Source organism: Microcaecilia unicolor, chromosome 5, assembly GCF_901765095.1.
Source record: "Microcaecilia unicolor chromosome 5, aMicUni1.1, whole genome shotgun sequence".
Classification (NCBI taxonomy): domain Eukaryota; kingdom Metazoa; phylum Chordata; class Amphibia; order Gymnophiona; family Siphonopidae; genus Microcaecilia; species Microcaecilia unicolor.
In genome coordinates, this window is record NC_044035.1 from 275,807,924 (window position 1) to 275,833,500 (window position 25,577).

Sequence of the window (25,577 nt, forward strand, 5' to 3'; positions counted from 1 at the left end):
GAGAATACTAAGTAGACTGGGTATTTCACATCATCTACTATGTTTCTATGAATTTGAAAGCCAATACTATTAATGCTTGGGGCTCCACCTTTTTGATTTAAAACCAAGGAAAGTTAAATGGAGCTTGCTCAGTACAGTATTAGAAACCCCATAAAAAATAAATTTTAAGGAGCAACCATCAGTAAGGCTGCAATTATACCAGAATGGCTGGAGCAAGTCATCAAATAATCGCTGAATAGTTTTCTCTTCCTCTCCTCCTGACCTAGAAACTGGGAGCATCACTGCAGCTGTTTTCAGAACATTTGGTTAGAGTGAAAAAAAAACCAGATATAAATATTCATCATCTATTTCTATATATTTGCAAATTTTGTAGGCAGAAAAGAAATTCGCCTAAGCACATTATATAAAGTATGCCTTAATTTAGACGTATTTTATAGAACAAGCCTAAATTTCCACACGGTTTATAGAATACGCCAAGCGCCCATCTGCCTGACTAAATTCAGTCACAGGCAATTACACCTGGTGTAAATGCAGACACTTAAATTAGACACGGACTGGGTGTATTCTATAACAATGTGAATAGATTTTAGAACACGCACACCCTACCCATTCCACACCCATGGCTACACCCCTGTTTCAACTATGCAACAGAATTTACGCGCAGCACGTTATAGAATACATTTAGTTCTGTATGTAAATTCTAATTAGTGTCAATAATTGATCGTTAATTGGCAATTATCAATTAGGTTATGCACATTGATATAGAATACACTTTGATTTACGTGCAGAAATAATACGATATATAGAATCCAAACATTAGGGGGTACATTTTTAGCACAGACTAAGCAGTCAACAAGGGTTAGGAGAATTTTTAGCTGCAACTCTAAACTTAGGAGAACACAATGTGGCTGCATATATTTAGGCCTGTATTTTTGTGCTGTGGTTAATTAACTAAACTCAGCCACCTAACACTGAAAATCAGTGCTAAGTGGTTAATTCCCTTATTGTTCACCTCAAACCAGTGGCGTTCCTAGGGGGGCGGACACCCGGGGCGGCGCCCCACCCCCCCACCCCCGGGTGCAGCACCCCCCCCCCATGCAGCGCGGATCCCCCTCCCCGGGTGCACGCCTCTGGGGGGGTGCCGCAGCGCGCGCCTGCTCAGAGTTCCCTGACTTTGCGCGTTCGCTGCAGCTCCCTCTGACCTGGAACAGGAAGTAACCTGTTCCAGGGCAGAGGGAGCTGCAGCGAACGCGCGAAGTCAGGGAACTCAGAGCAGGTGCGCGCCGCAGCACCCCCCAGCGGCGTGCACCCGGGGCGGACCGCCCCCACCGCCCCCCCTTGGTACGCCACTGCCTCAAACCCCAAAGTATCTCTGGTATTGCTCACTTTTTGAGTAGGGGCTGACATAGTCGCCTATCTCCCAAAGGTAGCTAGACCCTTAGAAAACTGACCACCTTGGGATCAGTGCCCTAAACTCAAGACATCACTAGTTGGCATATCATTTTGTTACTATTACCAGCACTGCTGACTAAGTTCATACAGCTGTTCAGATTTATTTCAACAAACTTGAAATAGTGGAAGAGGCAGTCCACAAATCACAGACCGAAATCTGAGGAGCTGTCACAGTTTACAACTGTAATTAAGGTTAAAATGAATGTTTCTGTAAGCTATTAAATCATGAAAGATAGTGAAGTGATAAATGAGAGACAACAAGAGGCTGATAATGAATCACTAAATTTGCCAAGTCGAAAGGCAACCGTGTCTTCACTAGAAGCTTAAAGTAGTATAACTTGAACTTGTCTTTTGCCAGATGCATAGACTATTAAATTGGCTATGGATATCGTACAGTTACTACTTAATCTGGCCATAAAAACAAAGATACTAGAAGTCATGTAAAGTTAATCTGAAATGAGTTTTATTCATGAATGGCAAGATCAAGGCTAAATCAATAACATATTACTTCTGTGGAATTTTGTGCTGCACAACACAGAATTTATGCAGAATTTCCCAAGCTCACAGAATGTGCAGATTTCTGCATTTGCCATGCAGCTCTCATGAGCAGGAGCATCTCTACTCACTCTCTCACCCCAATGCACCTTTTCTCCTGGCAGGTCCTGCGGTGTTTGGGGCCCTCATTGGGTGATGCAGCTGCCTCCTGCGAGGTGCTTTTGGATAGCCAGCTCCTTGTGGTGTCCGAATCCAGTTCCTGGTCTGCCTTGCTTTGCCTTAGTTTCTTGCCTTCTTCTACCTGGGTTTCAGTTCTAGCCCTGTTGCCTAGCTTTTCTTTGCCTCATCTGGATCCAGTTTTTGTCTTGTTTGTCTTGCTTTGTCTAGTTGTGCCTAACCTAACCTTGTCCTGCCTTGCTCACTCTAGACTTGTCTTGTCTGCCTTGCCTTGCCTAGTCCTGTCTGCCTTTGTTCCAGTGTTGCCTCAGTTCCTGTCTTATGCCAGCTCAGGGACTTTTCTGCTATCTAAGGGCTCACTGTTCCTGTGGTCATGACACCCACCGTAGTCACCATTCTCCTCCTGTATCTAAGCATGATTCCCCAATCCAAAATCCCAAGTAAAATTCATCAGTTTGCACTCTTCCCTCCACTCTTCTGATGCTTCTTTCCTCAGTTGTGAACTTTCTCACCACCACTTCAAGGTCTCTTCCCCCTTTTCTCCCATACTCACTTCTCTCTTACTCATTCCGTTGACACTATTCATCCCACCTCTTCTGGCTACTGGGGCTGACTGTTGTCTCCCCTCCTTTTTGCAACAGTGTGACCAACCCTTCACTCCCTCCCCACCCCTATCATCCAGCCATGAGGAATGACTACTACCTTCACTACTAACTTACATTTCTTCTCACCCATAAGGCAGACATTACCCAGCTGTCTTCCTCTAGTTCTTGGCCAAATTGGGTGCATTGGATCTAACATACTCCACAGATGGGGAAGTCTGCACATATCTTACATTGTGTAGTTGTGCAGGATTCCTTTAGAAATCATGTCTCGGTGGCTATGGATAACATCTTTAAATAGAGCCTAAGGATTGTTGTTGGACATTGTATTTTGTTTTTTCTAGTTGCAATTATAAATTCTTCTTGTACATTTATTAAGATAACACTTAGATATTTTTATATTTTAGAACATTTCTCATACTCTTGTTCATGTATTTATTTACATGTGCAGCTTTAATCAACCACCTTTCCATAAATGCTCAAAGCAGTGAATAATAAAATTAAACGTCTGGTGTTGGTTTGGGTGTAATAAAGGTAAAAGAACCGTGGGGTTCAGTAGTGAGAGTTAGGTCCATTTAAGATAACAGCATAGAAAACAGGGGGGGACGACCCATTTACAGAGTGGCAGTAAGCCCAACGTGGGTCTTTCTGGGGGAAAAAGAAAACTCCCAGAAATGGCTTACGCAGCGGTAACCAGGCAGTAATCTGGCATTGCCGCGTGCTGCCTGGTTACCCCTGGGTTAGTGCAGGAGCCCTTATCACCACCTCAATGGGCCCTGCAGTAAGAGTTCTCTTATCACATGGCCGTGTGTGTCTGGGAGCTTTTTTTTTTTTTTTTTTTACCCGCTGCGCAGGGCCCTTTTTCCCCACAGATTGGTAAAAGGACCCCAGAGTTTAGCATCAAAAATTATAATGATTCATTTCCTGTTTTTTGTTAATAGCTTCCCAGTATGGTGTAATACCCCACTGTTGAAAAAAAAGGACTAAAAGGATCAGTAGATAGTGGTTGTTGCCTTGAATTAAGGAGGCTGTGTCTATGGGGGAACAACTGACTTACAAGGAGTCTTCCAGGATAGTATAGGTGATGGACAGGGGTGGTTTTCCCTTCTCTGATTTGTCCTGACAAGAGCTTTAAAACATGGTTTCTAATGAGGTTTGTTTGAGTAAGTAAAGATTAAAGCATTGCTCAATGACATGGTACTCAGGTTTTCCTAAAGGTAGTCATAGATGATAATTTAAGGAAGAAATGACAAGATCACTAGTTATTTTAGATAATTGGCCTTCCAGAGCAATAGCTTAATTCTGGCACACTGTTTTACAGGATGTACCCTTTTAAGGTACTGGATCCTATAGTATGGCATTCTGTGAAAAGGGTAGGTAGGAACCTGTCACTCAAACAGACAGAAAGGTAAAGGAGATTAACTGGGCTTTCAATAGGACAAGCAAAGCTTCTTTACTTCCAGCAACTGGTAGACAGCAGGGGTGGAGGATAAACAATGTTTTCTAGCTTTGCATGAGAAAGCTATTGTTAGGGGTTTAACTGGTTCTTTAGAGGAGATGCTTTTCTGAAACTGACAGATTTAGCAAAGTTGAAAACTGACTGTAGGCACAATAAACTTCATTCATCAACTGAATAACATTTTGAGCTATGTTCTGCATCAAGATCACCTGTGCAAAATTAATTAGACTTTTCCACGAACCAACAGTGATATTTTGTGATGTTTCATTTTCCAATCATAAACCCAATTTCACCTTTTGACCTAATACAGATTCAAAGAAAACATTTTTCTATAAGTCTCCGGATTGGTCTAGGGACACACTGCTGGAAACATTTCCAAAAATGACTGTAGCCCCTGTATTGAAGAATGTGAGCAATTAGCCAGAGGTATCTTGTCTCAGACTAGTAAATGACATGAGAAAAAGCTATGCTAAATTGCACAGCTCAGTACTCTATCCATTTTTATTTCTCTAAGAAATAGATGATACTTCTCAAAATGTACTTGCAGAGCACATTTCAAAAGTAATTTACCCAACTAAATACTAATTTACCTGGCTGTTAGGGCCTTCTAAAAATTGCCTACCTTCTAACAGGCAGGTATGTTCCTTGTTCCCCAACAAATATGCTTTTAAAAGCATTTTAAATGGGCTGTCCAGATTACTTACCTGCTCTTACTATTCCTTACACGCCAGCACAGGTTCTTCGGGCTATAAATGATTTTCCACTAATCCTCCCAGGCCCAAAACAAGCTAGACCGGAATGCATAAGGCATTTGGCTTTTTACTTTTTGGCCCCTTCCACCTGGAATAACTTGCTGTTGATCCTTTGCAGTATTTCTTCACTAAAAGATTTTAAAGCTGCACTAAAGACATGGCTTTTTGGGCAGGCTTTTAATATTGATCAAGGAGATAGGTAAGGGATTTCCCTTTGGGCTGAGTTATTTTATCTAATTGTTACTCTTGTTTTTTTCCTCCTTTTTTTCTATACTATGGTTTGTATGTTTTAAATTTTCTTTGTTTGCATGTTCTTATTTTCCTTTCTAATTTTTTTAAATTAAATATCGTACATCACTCTGTTCTACCAGTTAGTATGGGTGGTATAGAAAGTTTTAAATAAACCATAAACTGTTATTTGCATTGTGAAGATGTGTTTTCCAGAGTGAACTCAGAGCAGTAAATGCCACAACAAAAGCAGCTTTCCATTTTCAAAACTGTAGGGCCCTATTTACTAAGCTGCACTAGAGGAACATTAGCATTTTTACAGCGCGCTGTGTAGGCACCCACAATATTCCTATAGGCACCTACACAGTTAGCGCACATTAATTTTGTGCATGTACTAAAAACATTAGCGGATGAAACAGGGCCCTGAATATATTATTTTGCTGGGAAAACATATCTGCAAAAGTAGAGGGTACAGAACCTCTGTGGCTACTTTTCCCCATTGAAATTTCAAGGAGAAGCATGCTTGGCAAGGTTGAAGGTCAATGCAAAAGACCAGCAGCAACTATGGACACCCCTCTATCAAAAATTAGTCACCTGACTAAAGACTGAACACACCTCCGGACAACAATCCACAGGGTCACCGTGAGCTGGTACAACTCAACAGAATGCAGCATACTTATATTTTACATTCCCCTCTAAGACTAGTGCATTTTGAACCTATGAGATACTTTTGAAAACTGCACTAGGTGTGTAGGCTCATATTGGGAAAAAAATGGGGCAGAACATTATAAACCTAACAAAGGTTCTTAAAAACAGCAAAATAACAGCTACTGAATGCTGCAGTAGAGCCTTCCTTTCCACATTTGCAGAACTAAGGATCAGAATAAGTCAATTTACCTACTCCATCATATTCAAATTTTTAAAAAAAAGGCTTTCACTACACAATTTCCTAGATGGTATGTTGTTACCAACTCTCTAAATTCAGATTTCAAGGCAAGTTACAATCAATAAAAAATGAGAAACTGATAACAAAATATTAGGAATAACACATGTACAAATAGAAACATAATACATTGCATAAAAAAATATTAAAACCTACCAGTCCTATTTGAAAGGTATGTACACTTATTGCAAACATTCAGTTTGATTTTCATTTTTTTTCTGCACAAAATGAAACAATTAACCAGAAACTGACATTTTTGTGGTTTTGTCACCTTATTGAATTACTCCATAAATGTATGCATTAAATAGTTCTTTCAATGTACACAGCACTTTAGGAGATATTTAGTTTTATTTATTATTGAAGTATTTATATACCGCCCAGACCTAAATAGTTTATTATAGGTACTGGCACTGTTCCTAATAGGCTCACAATCTAAGTATATTGTACCTGGGGCAATGGTGGGACAAAGTGACATGCCCAAGGTCACAAGGAGCTGCAGAGGGTTGAACCCAGTTCCCCAGAGTCTGAACCCACAGCCAACCATTAGGCAGCAGCTGGAATCAAACCCGGTTCCCCAGGTCTGCAACCCGCTGCACTAACCATTAGGCCACTCCTCCACTTGATTATACTATAGGATGATCAAGGCATATTTTCAAAGCACTTAGACTTACAAAGTCATATAGTAACCTATGGAACTTTGTAAGTCTAGGTGCTTTGAAAATGAGCCCTGTACGTAGTGTATTAACTTAATACTATTAAGTGAAGCTTCCACTCTCAGGTCAGTAAAGCAGTCTTGAGTCTCTGTAAGGGAAAGTTTCACTTAGATACCCTTTTCTTTATCTTTCTGAAAAGAACAAAAGCAAACAAAAGTGAAATTAGATTTTCTAAAGGGTTTAGTTTCACAAGGACAGAATTTGATTGCTCGGCAAATAACTGTAGGATGGGAAAAGACTTCAGTTCTATTCCAGGTAACGACTCAGTGGAAGGAACATGATTTTCTTGCTGATAGGGAATTCCAAATTTACTCAGGGAATTAAATCAATGGTTGTGTGCAGAACCATTTTATATCTGTGAGACTATAAGAGGTAGCAAGGGAAGATTAGTACTCTCCTTGGTTTGCTAACTGTCAGACAGAAAAATTATAGATGTTTGCTCTGGTTTGAACTGAGAGCTGACTGAGTGAATTGAACAATGTTTAAGAATGTGCACAAAATCCAAAACTTGTCTGCAATTTGATCTTGTCAAGGGATGCGAGCTAAGTTTAAAAACAAACCACGGGGAAGATTGGGGGCAGGGGAGCTCTTCATTATTTAGATACCTGTTAATAATTTACTAAAGGCATCACCATTTTCATTTCTCACCCTCCAGCCTTCAAATGTACATCAGACTGTTGGCAAATGGAGACATCATTTAGCGATGAAGATTTGAAAGGACAAGGTACTCTAAAACAAGATCTCTTCCATTCATTTCAGAGGCATGTTTTTCGTTTCCAGTTTCATGCATGTAAAGAATGTACACTAAAACCTCAGAATTGATGAGTGTAAAGTCGATGCATTTGGTTTTCCAATTTGTATGCATGCATCTCAAAAACAAACCAAAACAATGTGCAAAAATCAACCACAAATATCCAAAAACTGATTTATTCATGCATACCCTAATGCACTCCCCTCTTGGTCAACAGAGCTAACCAAAAGAATATTAGACTGACTTCTCTTGCCCATTTCTTATAACCTTTATAGCAAGTTAATTTTATTTTGCTGGGCTCATGGATTTCTCTGTTTCAGTCTACTGGTATCATCTTGTCTCCAAAACATCACAGAGGCTGGTGACAGCTTATAACCTGACAAATTTATTGAGGCATATGGCTAGACAACAAGAGTCTGCTTTATCAGATGCAATTCTTGTCCTTGAAAGTTTATGCCTTAATAAATCTGTTAGTCTAGAAGGTGTCTCCCGCCTTATACTGAGTAACACTGCTAACCCACTGGAAGCATTTCCCAAAAATTTCACAGCTCAAGACACTGATCAGCACTCAGAGGAAGCCACTCATTCAAGAGAACAAGAGGATTATCATTCATTTTTCAGCAGAAATAAAAGTGATACATGTTTTAATCAATAACTAAAGTACAGCTTTAAAAAATGAACATCTCTGGAAATGACAGATGATTTAAGGACTCTGAATTTTCCCTTATACTAAACTAATTTAAAAAAAAAGTTTCATTTCTAAAAATATAAGGACAACCTGAAACTCATGAACTCTAACCTTTCAAATGCCTCATCCTTAAGACATATTTCAAAATACAATAATTACTGATGAAAAATTCAGATCTCAAGTGACCTAGAAGGTAAAATCTATTTTGCAGTCAGGGCAAATAGAATGATATAAAAGTTCTCTGAAGTATGGATGTAACTCTTCTGACAGCAAGAAAAAACTTCTTAAGAAGTCTCTTTTGCATTATTAATTAAGAGGACAGCAACAATATAAGTATTTAAATAGGAAGCTGATAATGCTCCCAAGAGTCCATATGATAAGGGAAAGATGTTAATGTGCCCTTATACCATATCTCAAAACTAACTTGCCATAAAACAAAAGATCTGACACAGCTCTTTCCATGAAACTATAGTGCTCTGAATTTGAAATGATTTAGCATTTCTATAATCCTGTAGCCCAGCCTTGAATGGGCTATATATTTTTTTCTCTTCACAACCTGCCCTGCGTTTCATTCTGTGTCAAATTTTATGAGCTTTTCAAGGTAGCTCAGCACTGTGTGCATTCCTCCCCCACCACTATATAGAAGTATTAACCTCAAAACAAAACAGCCTATCACCAAACACAAAAACATTCTCTCACCTCAGAACATAACACTGTGTACAACTAATGAACTGCAGCTCATCTTATATACAGGAGACGATACTTGTAAATAAACCAGTAGGGCATTTAAGAACACTTAAAATATACCAGAACTGTACTCAAAAGACTGCAAAGGAGAACAGCCTAAAATGTTTTTTGCTTTTAACTGATATATAGATTAGCATTTAAAAGGGCTTCTGGATTTAAAGGGTTAAAATGGCAACCAGGAAGACAAGTGTTACTGCTTCTCTCTGCACCCTTCAGTTAAAACTGCAAAAAGGAGGGAATTGCTAGCTAAAGAATAGCAAAACCACAACATTTCCCAGGCATCCCACAATCTCTGCTCCTGCAGAGCAGAGGAAAAGGACTAAAGGAAGAGCTTAGCTAGTTTAGCAGAGAACTTCAGTGTGACACGGCTGTCTGGATGGGGGAAGGGTTAGAGGTGGAAGGCAAAAGCAGAGATTATCTGGATGTGAACATCTGGATCAGTGCACAGAAAGGGAACAGAGAAAAGAGTCTGTATGTGCTGATAATTCCCATTAACTTCTCACATGCTTGTACTTTCAATAGGGAACCAAAGTAAAACAAAAGTTCCCTGTTTCCAAAAGAATTTTTGTCCATGGATATAAAGAGAGAGATTCCTTTTAGGAAACGGCCTCCATTTCTTTCTCCAGGAAAACTTAAACATTCTATTCCAATTTAGAGTTTCTTCCAAACTAGTTCTAGTATTTAGGAAAACAGTTAGAAGGCATGGTCTAAACACACTAGGATTGAATAATCTTAAACCAATGAAATATCAAAAGCTAACAGTACAATGAATTGTGAATCTGAAACAAAAGATACGTTGTTCTACTCCTTAGAAAACCTCAGATCTTACTGAGGGTCTCGGTTCACTTAGCACTAACAAGAAGAGCTGGTAATACTCTCATTTCCATTGCAGATGGCAACTTCCTTTCCATACTACTTGGAAGTTTAATCTAACTTTAATGTTGCGGCAACCCCTCCATATATTACTTTCCTCTTACCCATTATACTCAAACATGCTTACTTACTTTCCTACCCTATTTAAGCAAGCAAAACTTTTCTTTGAACTGGATCCAAATGAAATGCATTTGTCAGTAGAATTCTGTTAACAAGAAACAAGCATAAGCTATACCCACCAAGATGCTTCCATTCTTTTACTCTCTGAGGCAGTGGATTTAACAATAAAACGTACCTACCTTGAACGGTGAGAGTAGCTGATGCTTCAGCTTTTCCAACCATGTTTTCCACAACACAACTGTAAGAGCCCATGTCCCCTGCTACAACTTTCCAAATCTTCAAGGTGTGGTCATCGCGGATTTCAAACCTTCAATGAAGAACAAAAGGAAAGGTACACAAATAAGAATTAACACTAGTTTCCTTATTAGAAAACTAAAGAATGGAGCTGGTGCTATCAAATCCACTTTTAGCAATAGGAAACATCATAACAATTGCCTATTGCATATGTTTGGACTTATTCTTGCTGACCAGTGGAAAGTACATGATATGATTTGATGGCGCGTACTTTGCTGGAAGGTGTATGCATGGGTGGAATACATAGGCGTGCATGTATAACTGGCATTCTGCTCACAGACTTGTATTGAATCCAACCAAAACCACAGCTTGTTGGGTGTCCAGATCCCACCCTGTTCCCTCACTACCTCTTACATTTTTTTTTAATACTCTCTTAACTCCAGTCACTTCATTCCTTAACCTAGGGGTAATCACTGATTCCCAATTATCTTTTGGAGTACCAGATCTCCAAAATAGTTCAACTATGATTTTTCTGGCTTTTGACATCTCTGATCAATCAACAAATAATTAGATTTTGCAGCTATGCATAATCTCACATTCATTATATGGCAATTAGATTATTGTAACTTGGTTTACACAGGCATTACTTCTATTCAACAGTGATGCCTTCAAAACCTTCAGAACTCAGCAGCCTGCCTACTACTGAAAGCTAAGAAGTTTTGACTATATCACTCCTCTATTCCATCAGCTTCACTGGTTACCTTTTCCTTAACACGCTTGATTCAAAATCCTGATTCTCACTCATAAAGTACTTCATTCTGGTTCCCCCTCTTACCTCTCTCCTCCTATGCTCCCTCCCGCTCCCTTTGTTCCTTGGACGCACATCATTTGGTGCTTCCTTCTCCCTGACTAGCTTACCATGAATCTACGTGGACATATGCTTTATATTTTCTAGCCTCCAAGATCTGGAACAATTTATCCCCCACTCTCAGATCAGAACTCTTTTTTTTTTTTTCAATTGGCGTTTAATTTGTCCGCTGACAGCTTGCCTCACTGATTGTAAAGAGTTGAATGATAGCTTTTTAAATAATTATCTTTTGTGTGTATGTGCTATGCCAGGTTTTTATGTTCTATTGTCTTCTTTCCTGTCATAATGATGTGTTTCCTTTCTTCCTTTTCTATTGCATTCTCTATTTTTTTTTTACTTTTTAAAAATTTTGTTAACCGCTTTGACTTTGTTATTGTAAAGGCGGTATATCAAACATAAACATTGTAAATATAAAAGGCAAGTACAAAATGGTTTTTAAAATCTGGGTAAAAGACTATAGGGATCCTAATTCATAGGGAGTGTTTCCTTATTTGTCAGCTTGACTCCTAATAGTAGTATCATGAGACTATCGCTAGGGGGATTTCAGTGCTATTTTGAAGCCGGGGGATGATGGTACAGGAGCAATGGGGAATAGCTCTTGCCCCCACCATTAACCATTAGGAAAAGTCCCAAAAGGAGCCAGGGGAAGGAATCAGGGTGGTAATGGGATTCACGTCGGTAGTCAGAGAGGACAGTGAATGTGGGGTGGGAAGCGCAAGACTCCCAGCACTGACCCATTTAACAAAATTTCCCAGAGCACAGCATCAGGCTACACATTAGTGACCTGATGCTCTCAAGGTGGCCAGATAATTCAAGCACAATGCTTCATGAATCACACAGCTTGCAAGGTTAACTATAGGCTGCATCATTCATTTTGCATAATAAGGTGCTTCGCATGCATGTGCATGTGTTTGCATCTCATTATTATTTAACTCATGTTGAACTAAACAAAAAGTGTGCTATGGGCAAATAATGAATGGTTTTTGCCATTTAACACATTATTTGGTATTTTAAAAAAGTGTTATTTCCTTAATGCATGTTAGTAACTATCCTTCGTGTCAGAGTTTTCCTGATGGTATGGGTTGGGCAGAGATTGCACTTTTGAGTGCATTCTATTTAGTACACTCGTACAGCCACACAATTCTATAAAGGCTTTTCCTGCATTTAAAACTAGCTTTACATGAAAAAAAAGTCTTTATATAAAATTACCTTCCTAGTGTCCAGTGAATCACCATTTACTAATGTAACCTTCTTAAAACTGAGGACACACTCTCTGGTCTACGGATATCATCTCTGGTGCCTAGATAACCTGATTTAAATACAACACCTTGTTTTTGGTAAGTCTCCATCATCTTTTCGCCATCGTACAGTAGGCACAGGGTCACCTCGCGCTTCGCACTTAAACTCTGCACTGTCATCCACAGTTACAGCCAGGTTGCTAGGTCTCTTCACAAAGGACGGTCTTTCTAAATATCCAAATATAGAAAACATTAAATGAAAACATGTTTTGACTCATTTTGATCATCACAAAATAATGTCATAAGATGAAATATATATATATATATATATATATATATTTTTTTTTTTTTTTTTAAATCCAGCACAGCCCATTCATGGCCAAAAGTACATAGCAAGTAAAATGAAAGCCAAGGCAATTCTATCACAAAATAGGCCTTCAAAGACCTTAATAAATGTCAACCAAAGTTTAAAAGAACATCTCATAAAAATTATTTACGAATTTCACAGTAGTAGGAAATAGTTAACATTAAACCCAAAGGAACAGTACACAAACAAAATCTATGTAGTTAAAATCTAATAAAAGGATCTGGAACAAAAAGTCCTAAGATGCTTGCCTCTCTTCTCCTCCTCGGCACAGCCCTCTTATTTATCCCAAACCATAAATATGTCAGTTATTCCATCCCTTCCCCTCTCCATTTCTCACACAACCCTCACCCAGAGTACAAACCTCCTCTCCCACCACCAATTACTAACACCACAAGCTACAACCCCCTATCACACCACAAGTTCACCAATCCCATAATGCTCTTAATTTTTGTGTATACAACTAAACAGTATCAAGGGAGAGGAAGTGGCCAAAGCAATAGTCTGAGAACTAGAGAAGCTAGAGTTCAATTTCTGCTTCTAGGCCTTGGACAACTCACCATCTCCCACTGTACCAGTATTCAGATGGTAAGCTCTTTGGAGCAGGATCATATTGCATGTGAGTACTATTATCACTGTACAGTGCTGTGTATGTCTATTAGCAGTAAAAACATGACAAAATTAAAAAAAAATTAAAATGGCTTGCCCTTCACTCCTTTGAAATGACACTCAACTCAACCCCCCTCCTCCCCATCTAATAGATCCTATGCCGAAGATTTCTCCTAAAACACATATTTGTACGAAAGAATACCACAGACACTTGCTGGGAGTGCAAAGTCACAATACAGCTCTAGCTACTGGGCTGAGTTAGCCAGTACTGACTGTGGTCAAAAAGGGGGATCTTTTACTAAAGATTAGCTCGAGTTATCTGCAGCAGGGCCCATTTTATTCCTATGGGCCTTGCTGTAGATAACTTGAGCTAATCTTTAGTAAGAGACCCCCATAGTTTATTATCCCAGCGAAATAGCGACAAGAGGAAGTACAGTGCCCCACGGCACATCATATGATGAAACAAAACAAATAAAACAAATACATTCACACATACAAAGAAATAAAATGAACTACTGAATAAAAATAAGTAACTCAAAAAAACATAACAATGATAATAACATTTAAAAATGGCCATGTTGGGTTTTATCATTATTGTGTTTTACTTTTGTCTTTTATGAGTATCTGCTTTTTATGTAAGAAATTCAAATGATTTTAAAGGTTTTATTTTCATTTTCTAATCTTTGTTTTTCTTTATGTTATCCATTTTTACGAACTAATTTATTGTGTGTGTGTTTTGATGGCTGTATTTTGTCTTGGATTAACTAAGGGAAATATTATATTAAAGTTTTAAAAAATTCTACCACTTTCTTCAAGAATAATAACATGTCTCTCTATTTTACCCACAATTTTTTCATGAAACAGCAGATTTGCCATGATACTAATGAACTGGTTAAATATAAATGAAAACACAATAATGGTCACTGCTATTGCCAAAGCTAGGCCAATTAATTTGACAGCCTTTAGTGCACTGGCATCTTCAGCAAGTTTTCACAGACGGAGTACAACTGCTATACAGAAATTTGTGTGCATACAACTTGACAGTATCAAACAGAAATCCTATTATGCAGCACGTGGCCATAATTTGAAGATACAGCCCAATCCTTCCCTTCAACCTTCAGCAGACGTTTTCTACCTCACAGAGTTGCAATGAAAAACAGATAAGTGAAGCAATCTTTTAACCAACTTCATATTCATCAGACTATACAAACACAATTTTCCATTCAACAACATGATATTGTTTCCATCGTGTGTGTGTGTGTGCTTGTGCGTGTGCACGCGCGCACTGTATGTGTTATATCTGTGGAGAGTAGATGGGGGTAGTGGTGCAGTTTGCAGGAGGCATTTTGGAGGGATCGGGGTAATTATAAGGTAGATTTTGGGGTGAAGCAGCTTGTAGAGTAGTGGGGCAAGGGCATTAGTGTAAATGTTTTATGGGGTGGAGCAATTAGCAGAGGATATTTTTTGGATGTGGGCAGCTATCAGAATGTTGGATTAGTTTGATGGTATAATTTTGGTGGGTGCAGAAGACTGCATTCTAGTCATGCAGTTGAAGGTCAATAAAATCTGGATATGGTACAGGTCATAGGGTGGTGAAAAGGTATGTCTAGTTGTTCAAGTTGGGGCAGTTTTATGGGGTACTACTTTGGGATGGGACAGTTTGCAACATGGTGGGACAGTTGCATAGTGATTTTTTTAGGTTGTGGATCAATCTACAGAGTAGTGAGGCAATTGCAGAGATATATTTTGGACGGTGGAGAGGTAGTTGCAAGGAATATTTTTGTGAGGGTGGGGATGTTTTACATGGTGGTGTGGCAGTTGCAGAGATATCTTTGGTTGTGGGACAGATGCAGAAAGAGCTTTTGGAAAGGCCAATTTGAGAGGAGTAGGGCATGAAGGGGGTAGTTTTTGTAGGTGGTGCAGTTTTCTGGATGGTAGAGCAGTTAAATAGAGGTAGTTGTTAGGGTGGGGGTTCAGTTTGAGGTATGGTGGGGCAGTTGAAGGGACATGTTTTGACTTGTGGGGGCAGTTTAAGGGGATAGGTTTTGGCCTGTGAGGCAGTCTGGGGGTCACAGGGCAGTAGAAGATAAATAGGATTTTGGGCTGAGGTGGCAGTTCAAAGGGGGAAAGGCAGTTTGGAAAAGTAGAGAATGGGGCAAGGAAGTTTGAAAGATGTAATTCTCCAACCATTGCACTTCCCTCTCTGAACTTTTCTAAGCTGGCACTCCTTTTCCCATAGAAATACACTGGGACATTTTTCAGGGAGGCTTATTTCTCTGGAACCCCCAGTCTGATTTAGCCCATTTTTAAAACATGTTTTTTTTTTTTTACTGGGTTTTTCCCCACGTGCAAGTTTTATCCTATTCTACTAAATGTTCTTTATTACAGAAGCATGAGCTCCTTCTCCAATAGGGATGCACTAGGCCATTTTTTTGGGGAGGCTTATTTCTCTGGAACCTCCTTCCCCTGTCTGGTTACTCATTTTTGAATTATATATGTCTTCCTACAGGTTTTCACACAGGCCACATTTTCTCTCATTCCATTACATTTTCTATGCTGCAGAAGCTGGAACTCTTTCTCCCACACAAATGCACTGTACCATTTGTTTTTTGGAGGGAGGGGGGTGGAGAGGGGGCATTTTTTTTAAATCTGGGACTCCTGGTTCGATTTAGCCCATTTTCAAATTTGATATGCCTTTTTTACTAGTTTTTCACTCAGGCCCGGTTTCATCCCATTCTGTAACCTAGTATCGGTACAGCTAACATCTAGGCATCTGCACTTATGCTAGCCAGAATGTGTGTAAATCAAACATAGTAACATAGTAGATGACGGCAGAAAAAACCTGCACGGTCCATCCAGTCTGCCCAACAAGATAAACTCACATGTGCCATTTTTTGTGTATACCTTACCTTGATTTGTACCTGTCTTTTTCAGGGCAGAGACCGTATAAGTCTGCCCAGCACTCTCCCCGCCTCCCAACCACCAGCCCTGCCTCCCACCACCGGCTAAGCTTCTGGGGTCCCTTTTAAAATGCCACGGTAAAAACTGGCCTGTGCTAGTAAGGGTGCATCTTTTAGGCACGCGCTGGACCTATTTTTACTCCGGCTGGGAAAAGGACCATTTTTAATTAGGCTGGGAAATAGGCTTGCGCAAAAATTAAAACTAGTGTGCGCCTATTTACAGCCTGAGCCCTTACCGTCAGCCATTGACTTAGCGGTAATAGCTCAAGCACTAACTGTATGGTAACCATGCAGCACATGCCAACATGGCCGTGCTGCCGATTACCGCTGGGAACGCCCCCTGCGGTAGTAAATTGAAAAATATTTTCTACTGCGGGATTTGGCGCAGGTCAAATTCGGAATTACCGACAGTTGCATGCACCATGCCAGCGGTAGTGTCAATTTGGCACATGCTACCCACGTTAGCCCTCCCGCCCCTTTGTAAAAGGGCCCCTAAGTGACTTACGAGGGAGCCCTACTTATGTCCCACCCATGCTCTGCTCCTTTATACAAACCCGTTCCACATATGAACAATGTAAGTTAAGTGAGTATTTGTACAATTGTGTTTAGGCAGAGTATTCTTTCCTCTCTCTGTTTTAACATTGATAGATTGTAAGCCACTCTGATGGCTTTCCCAGAGGACAGGAAAGGAAATTCTGAATAAACTTGGAAACTTGGATATTGGGAACCTGCAATAATGCACTCCTTGTATACATAAAGCCAATTAAATGAACCACCTACAGTGGGGGAAATAAGTATTTGATCCCTTGCTGATTTTGTAAGTTTGCCCACTGACAAAGACATGAGCAGCCCATAATTGAAGGGTAGGTTATTGGTAACAGTGAGAGATAGCACATCACAAATTAAATCCGGAAAATCACATTGTGGAAAGTATATGAATTTATTTGCATTCTGCAGAGGGAAATAAGTATTTGATCCCTCTGGCAAACAAGACCTAATACTTGGTGGCAAAACCCTTGTTGGCAAGCACAGCGGTCAGACGTCTTCTGTAGTTGATGATGAGGTTTGCACACATGTCAGGAGGAATTTTGGTCCACTCCTCTTTGCAGATCATCTCTAAATCATTAAGAGTTCTGGGCTGTCGCTTGGCAACTCGCAGCTTCAGCTCCCTCCATAAGTTTTCAATGGGATTAAGGTCTGGTGACTGGCTAGGCCACTCCATGACCCTAATGTGCTTCTTCCTGAGCCACTCCTTTGTTGCCTTGGCTGTATGTTTTGGGTCATTGTCGTGCTGGAAGACCCAGCCACGACCCATTTTTAAGGCCCTGGCGGAGGGAAGGAGGTTGTCACTCAGAATTGTACGGTACATGGCCCCATCCATTCTCCCATTGATGCGGTGAAGTAGTCCTGTGCCCTTAGCAGAGAAACACCCCCAAAACATAACATTTCCACCTCCATGCTTGACAGTGGGGACGGTGTTCTTTGGGTCATAGGCAGCATTTCTCTTCCTCCAAACACGGCGAGTTGAGTTCATGCCAAAGAGCTCAATTTTTGTCTCATCTGACCACAGCACCTTCTCCCAATCACTCTCGGCATCATCCAGGTGTTCACTGGCAAACTTCAGACGGGCCGTCACATGTGCCTTCCGGAGCAGGGGGACCTTGCGGGCACTGCAGGATTGCAATCCGTTATGTCGTAATGTGTTACCAATGGTTTTCGTGGTGACAGTGGTCCCAGCTGCCTTGAGATCATTGACAAGTTCCCCCCTTGTAGTTGTAGGCTGATTTCTAACCTTCCTCATGATCAAGGATACCCCACGAGGTGAGATTTTGCGTGGAGCCCCAGATCTTTGTCGATTGACAGTCATTTTGTACTTCTTCCATTTTCTTACTATGGCACCAACAGTTGTCTCCTTCTCGCCCAGCGTCTTACTGATGGTTTTGTAGCCCATTCCAGCCTTGTGCAGGTGTATGATCTTGTCCCTGACATCCTTAGACAGCTCCTTGCTCTTGGCCATTTTGTAGAGGTTAGAGTCTGACTGATTCACTGAGTCTGTGGACAGGTGTCTTTCATACAGGTGACCATTGCCGACAGCTGTCTGTCATGCAGGTAACGAGTTGATTTGGAGCATCTACCTGGTCTGTAGGGGCCAGATCTCTTACTGGTTGGTGGGGGATCAAATACTTATTTCCCTCTGCAGAATGCAAATAAATTCATATACTTTCCACAATGTGATTTTCCGGATTTAATTTGTGATGTGCTATCTCTCACTGTTACCAATAACCTACCCTTCAATTATGGGCTGCTCATGTCTTTGTCAGTGGGCAAACTTACAAAATCAGCAAGGGATCAAATACTTATTTCCCCCACTGTATACACCGTTCTGTAGCAGAGCACATTAAGTGACATAGTATAAAAATGGAAGGGGGCATACGCATGGAAGGAGCATAGATGAGATTTGGGCTTTCCTCCAACTTATGGGGCAGATTCTATATAAGGCGCCTACAAAATCTGTGTGGTAAACATTTCCGCCTATAAGCAGCACCTAGATTTAAGCATGGTATATAGAACATGCTTAGTTGATATCCCAGCACCTCCATTTATACCAATGAAAAATGTGGCGTAAATCCCTGCGCACAGATTTACGTGAACTTGGCCATATTCTATAACTACATGCGCAAATTTGGGAAGACCCATCAAATGTCCATTTCCCCACCCTTAGCCATGCTCCTTTTGAAATTCAGGCATTAGAATTTAGGCGCAGTTCATTACAGAATATACTTAATGAGTTGTGCGCGTAAATTCTAATTATTGCTTGTTAAGTGCTATTATTAAGGCTGATTAGCTTGTTAGGCCAATTAAGTTAGACGCGTTGTTAGAGAATACACCTGGATTTCAGTGCTGATTTCTAGGCAAGCTATATAGAATCAGGCTGTATATGTGTAACTTAAAGAACAGTGTATGTTATGCGTGCCTCTGTCACATTTATGTGACCACAATTCTACCATGTCTATGGCTCGTGTAGCTGCTGGCATGTAAACATATGGGGCTAGATTCTATATATGGCGCCTGAAAAATGCACACGGAATAAATTTCCGCCTAAGCATCAAACCTATAAATGGCAAGTGACCGACTCACCTGCAAATGCGCAGTAGAGACTTCCCTCTCTGTCCCGCCCCCGCATCAAGACGTGATGATGGGGGGAGGGGGGCGGGACAGAGAGGAAAACTGTGCAGAAGGGGAGGGAGGGAACCGCTGACGTCGCTACCGCTCCCCCCCAAGGTAGCCGCTACCGCCCCCCCCTGGAGTCGCCATCACCCCCCCCCCTTCACCCGGCCCGGGCCCTCTCTTCGTTATTCAACTTACAGCAGCGCCGAAACAGCAGCAAGCAGCTCAGCTTCAGCTCCCGTCGGCCTTCCTTCCCTGCCTGTGCCCCGCCCTTGCCGACGTGACGTCACACGAGGGCGAGGCACAGGCAGTGAAGGAAGGCCAATGGGAACTGCTGCTTGCTGCTGTTTTGGCGCTGCTGTAAGTTGAATAACGAAGAGAGGGCCCGGGCCAGGTGAAGGGGGGGCGGGGGCGACTCCGGGGTGGGGGGGCGGTAGCGGCTACCTTGGGGGGGAGGGGACATGGGAGGTCTCAGAAGGAGGGGGGGCCTTGGAGCTGGGAGGGCTGGACTGAAGGGGGCCTTCCAGCTGGCTGGGAAGAAGGCACGGGGGGGGGGGAGGCACGGGGGGGGCAGGGGGCCTTGGAACTGGGAGGGAGGGCAGGGGGGCCCTTACAGTTGTGAGGGAATGGGGCCACTTACAGTTGTGAGGGAGAGCAGGGGGCCTTGGAACTGGGAGGGAGGGAAGGGGTGCTCATTGGGTGAGATGGAGAAAAGCCCTCAGAAACCACTGGTGTAATACTGGTGGTTTAGTGCGTGGTTATGCAATGTTTGTAGAATAACTCACGCAGCAGTTCTATCATTGGGCAAAAAACTCCACTGGCCCGGACTAAATTTTTAAGCCTCAAGGTTCTACACACAGTTTTAGCAAATATATTATTTATATGCTAATATTCAGCAACACAGGATAGTAAATAGCACTTAGCTTGTGATTTCTATCGGGCACTCTTCTATAACCGTTCAACGGGGACCACCGTTTCACCTAGAAACATGGCTTCGTCAGGAACGGAGTGCTCTCTTGTAGTGTTGAGAATTTTTGAGCTGGAGGCATAAAATTAAAAATGGCGCCATTTTTAATTTTATAACCACGCACTAAACCACCAGTATTACACCAGTGGTTTCTGAGGGCTTTTCTCCATCTCACCCAATGAGCACCATGACCAACAGTCAAACTTGGCTGGAGCTGTTTTCTTGGTATTAGGTTACGAATTTTGCCCTAGCCACGCTGCATTTGCCCTGTGTAGTTATCTATTAGGGAGGGAAGGGGGCCTTGGGAGCTGGGGGGAGGGCCTGGGCCTTGGAACTGGGAGGGGGGGAGGGCGGGCAGGGGGCCTTGCAGCTGGGAAGGGGGGAGGACTGGAGCCTTGGAGCTGGGAGGGAGGGACAGAGGGGGCCTTGGAGCTGGCAGGGAAGGAGGATGGCAGGGGGCCTTGCAGCTGCAACGGGAGGGGGGCCTTGGGAAAAAAAAAAACATTCCAATACGCGCCCGTTTTAACGGGCTTAACGGCTAGTATTCTATAAGCAGTGCCTAGATTTAGGTGAGGTATATAGAATACACTTAGTTGATATCCCAACGCCTAGAACTACATGTATCCATTTACACCAAGAAAAATAAGGCGTATATACTGGTGCATAGATTTAGGCGCAGAGGGGAATATTCTATAATGTTCGGGGTCCAAGGCAAGCAAATCCTTCAGGGACCAGGGGCTGCGTAACCTGAAATAAATGGAATCTACAAAGTAGTAGTAAATCAAATTAAGCTGGCTTTATTAAATATTACAAAAGAGAATAAACGAAAGGGTTAAAAGTCTTAAGAAGGAAGAATAGTTTCATTCTTAAGGGAGCATCACAAGCATTCACAAAGCTAGGAATCCGGAAGCAATGCTCGGTTCCTCTTATCACACAGTTACATTTATACTCCCATTTAGCTTCCGTATACGTACGTAATTGCTGTGCACTGCCGCCTCCAAACCTGTCTAAACCAGCTCTACATTCCTTTCTTCTGAGCTCAAAAAGTTGTGATCTGCTACAGGAAACACTAAACCACAGAGCTAACCCTGCCGTTAGCCTTCTCTGTCTGTGTGCCACAAACATCACTCAGCAATCATCTTTTACATCTTTACAATAACAGCGCATGTGAATTTTAGAATGCCCACGGAATGCCCATAACCATGCCCATTTTTGGCTGTGTATTAGAATGTAGGCGCTATGTGTTACAGAATACGCTTAGCGATTTGTGTGCATAAATTCTAATTAGTGCTCATTATTGCTTGTTAAGTTCAGTTAAAAACGCTGATTGGCTAGTCAAGCCAATTAAATTGCACGTGTTATTATAGAATACACTTGGATTTCAGCATGGATTGCTAGGTGCAATATATAGAATCTGATGGATGGCGCACCATCAGTATTCTATTACAGAATCTGGACACCCAGATGATACTATACAATAGGCTCTCACTATGCAGCACTTAGGTGGTCAGTTATAGAATGCCCCCATAATGCTTTACAGCGCATGCCCCAGTTTCTGACAATGGCAGTTCTTGACAGGACTAGGGTTGAAGTGAGCCTCTCTGAATATCTGCACTGAAGTGAAGACTATAGGATTTAAGTGTAGTTGGCTTCTTGTCTGCAAAATGAAAAAAATGATGTACAGAAACAAATATCAACTAAATTGATCTAAATGCACACCAATTCTTTGAAATATCTACAGACACATACTGTGACAATTATGTAGCTCAAGGATTTTGAAGAACAGAAACCTTTTTGAGTTCTGGTGCAGTATTTGCTGTCTTGATGCCTTCCTTAGCAGCATTTGCTTCGATTCATGACTGTCCCCATTCAATTCACATGGCAGAAAAAATACCGATAATTTTGACAGGTATTCAATGTTCATACAAAATCCATCGGCAAAGAGCTAATAACTGTTCTAATGGAGCTTACAACATACTCCAAATGCATTAGGAGTCCATAGAGTACTTCTTGTGTAAACAGCTTGGAAGAAATTTACAGACATTTTCCATGCACAAAACAAGTAAATCCTGTGTGAGCGACAGTTATCACTAGGTATTATTTATTTACTTACTATTTATTGGGATTTAGCTCTCACCCTTTCAGTTGTCGCTCACAATGAGTTACATTCAGGTACACTAGGAATTTTCCTATCCCCAGAAGGCTTACCATCTAAGCTTAGATGTATGAGATGCAGACATTGCGCTTATTATTATTTTAAAAAAAATAAATTGTACAAATGGGATTACCCAACTTCAACAAGATTGACAGTATCTCTTACCTAAAACAGTGAGTTCTGCAACTTCGCTCTCCCGTTCTCCCACCATATTGGTTCCAACACAAACATACTTGCCAGCATCACTTTTTCGGGTATAGGTGATCATGAGTTTTCCTCCGCGTATCTAAAATAAATCATGCGAAAATTATTCTAGTAAGTGAACATATAGTACAAATAGTAATATTAACTTGTGTCCCATTGTACTATCCTTGCCTACCATAGCTTTGTATTAAAGGACTGAGCATATTGAGATAATTGTATAAAGATATTGCAAGTAAATGCCTATTTATGTTCATAAAAGGCCTCTTATAAAATTATCCCTGCATAAAATTATGCCAGAAGGTACATGCTTATACATGACTAGAATGTAGGCATATCTGAGGATTTATTTATTGCATTTATATTCCACATAATAACTATGCGGATTAAACCACCACATACATACATAGCCAAAATTCAAATAAGCACCAAAAAAATTCAATGACCACATAACATATCATTAGACTAAATCAAGACAACAGAAACATCAGAGAAAATAAATGCAAGTACAAACTAAGACAGATTATGGTAAAAATTTTAAGAATAAAGAAAAAGGGCAGCCTTGTACACTTAAATCTGAGCCTGATTAGATCTGATGTGAATCGCTGCCTGTTAACAGAAAAACAGAATCTTTAGTTTGCTACCCCAAAGTCAAGAAATGTGCATATTCAGCCCCATTGTAGACAGGTTAGTAGTCAGTGTGCTTCACGTTTCACCAGTATTTCAGAATCTGTCAGCATAGAACCGGTTCTAAATACAGGAGAAATGGATTATGCACCTCATGTATGCAGCGTAAACATCCATTTTAGAAAAATAAATTCATATCGGTGGTTCAACGTAGGCATATAACCTTTGCGACCTTAGAAACTTTTTTTTTAATTTCCCCAAATTTTTATTCATTATAAAGTAATCACAAAGTAAAAATTTACATCAAAGATAAACTTTACATCACGTCATGCTGGGAGAAGGCCGTCCATCTTCTGATCAGTGGCTTTCCTAGGGGCGCTGACACCCGGGGCAGATCGCCGATGCGCCCCGCCCCCCAGGTGCAGCGCCCCCTCCCCCAGCGAAATAACCCCCCGGGTGCAGCGCGACCCCCCCGTGAAAGAACCCCTCCCCCCGGGTGCACGCCACTGGGGTGGGGGTGCCGCGCGCCTGTCGGCTCTTCGTTTCCATGCTCCCTCTGCCCCGGAACAGGAAGTAACCTGTTCCGGGGCAGAGGAAGCATGAAAACGAAGCGCTGACAGGCGCGTGCCCCCCCCCCCCCACAGTGGCGTGCACCCGGGGCAGACCGCCCCCCCTTGGTACGCCACTGCTTCTGATTTATATCGAAAGATGGACGTCCTTCTTTTTCGAAAATGAGCCCATAGGTCTTAGCTTCAGGAAGGCTTTACGCCTCAACTGAGTAGGCCTAGTAATGTCGGAAAACAGGAACACAGTTATAGTCCCAACAATGTCAGAGTGACCAGTTTCCCTTGCTACTTTGGCATTTGTGGGGAACAAAATCACAGTAGGTGTTAAGAGGGCACCCCCCTCCCTAAATTCCTTCAGTGGAGTGCTGCTCAATAGCAACTTTTTACCAAAACCTACATGTGCTTAGTAGCAGGTGTAACTCTCAATGTTGATATTTAAGAACACAGACCTTTAGTCTCCTTCTGAAATGGGGAATGCACGTTTCTGAACTTGCCATGCCCTTGTCCCATCCAAAACATACCCAGACACACCCCCAGCCCATCTGCATGCATTTGGGTTTGATAGTACATATCCTGGCTTTGTAAAATCAAGACTTAAGACTGTTCTGCAAGATAAAACATTTAAGTGTTGGTTTATGTATATATCCAATGTGAGTAGGGCTTGTAAAATGAGGTCCATTGTGTATAAAATACACATATACTTTTATATCTCTTCCTCAGCTACAAATGGCAACAATTTGAATTTGCGCCTATAACTTGCTGCATGCTGTTCTATAAAGATCCACACCCAAATTTTTTAGAGCACAACTGCAAAGGGGGCATGGCCAGGCCAGGAGTGTTCACTAAAGATGAATGCAATACTACAGAATACCGGGGATCCACACCTAACTTATGTGCCAGGATCCACGCCAGGTTTGTTGGTCTAAAACCTTGCGCCCAAAGTCTGGCATGGAAATTGGTTCTAAGCGCTGTTCTTTAAATGGCATGCAACTAGTAGAGCCCTTTACAGAATAATGCTCCACTTGGAGATTTTTCAGTGCCCAAATTGTCATGGCTGTGGCCATGCCCCCTCATCCAGGCCCACCTGCCCTTCCAGTGGTCAGGCTCCGTGGCTTCTCTGGGCTGCCTCCTTCTAGCACAGTTGCTTCTGCTATCATTTCCTCTGTGCTCCAAACATCACTCTGGTATTCAGTGTGTTTCAAGCCTCTTCCCTGAAGCCATGACATCATCAGTGAGGACTCTTATAAGGAACGTTGGGACATTCAAATTTTGCCTTTGCAATAGAAGGTCTCCTTGTGATTTCTTGTCAGTGTGTATTTGTTGCAATTCTAGCCTGTTCTTGCCTTGTTTCCTGTTGTGTATCTAGCCTTGCTTCCAGTCTGTTCTTGTTTCTCTTGCCTTGTTTCCAGTTGAGTTTTAGCCGTGTTTTCTGTTTGTTTCTTCTTTGCTTCTAGCCTTGCCTTAGTTTGTTCCTGCCTTGCTTTTAGCTCCAGTTCTGCTTTCTAGTTCCTGCTTTACTTTCAAGCTTTCTAGCTCTAGTGCCATATTTCTGTAGCTCCTGTCCTGCTTTCTAATTCCAGTCCTGCTTCCAAACTCCTGCCTTGCTTTCTAGCTCATGCC

General features: G+C 41.5%; 1 protein-coding gene across 2 annotated transcripts in view; it reads right to left on the reverse strand.

The window, feature by feature from the left end:
- The window catches only part of ROBO1 (roundabout guidance receptor 1), a 578,749-nt gene that overhangs the window by 173,708 nt on the left and 379,464 nt on the right, over positions 1-25,577 (reverse strand). For both annotated transcript variants that reach the window (XM_030204239.1, XM_030204238.1), the window contains exons 4-6: positions 22,729-22,849; positions 12,430-12,568; positions 10,180-10,307 (exon numbers count right to left, since the gene is read on the reverse strand). In XM_030204239.1, the coding sequence (XP_030060099.1) occupies positions 10,180-10,307; positions 12,430-12,568; positions 22,729-22,849 (388 nt within the window). The remainder of the gene's footprint in view (positions 1-10,179; positions 10,308-12,429; positions 12,569-22,728; positions 22,850-25,577) is intronic.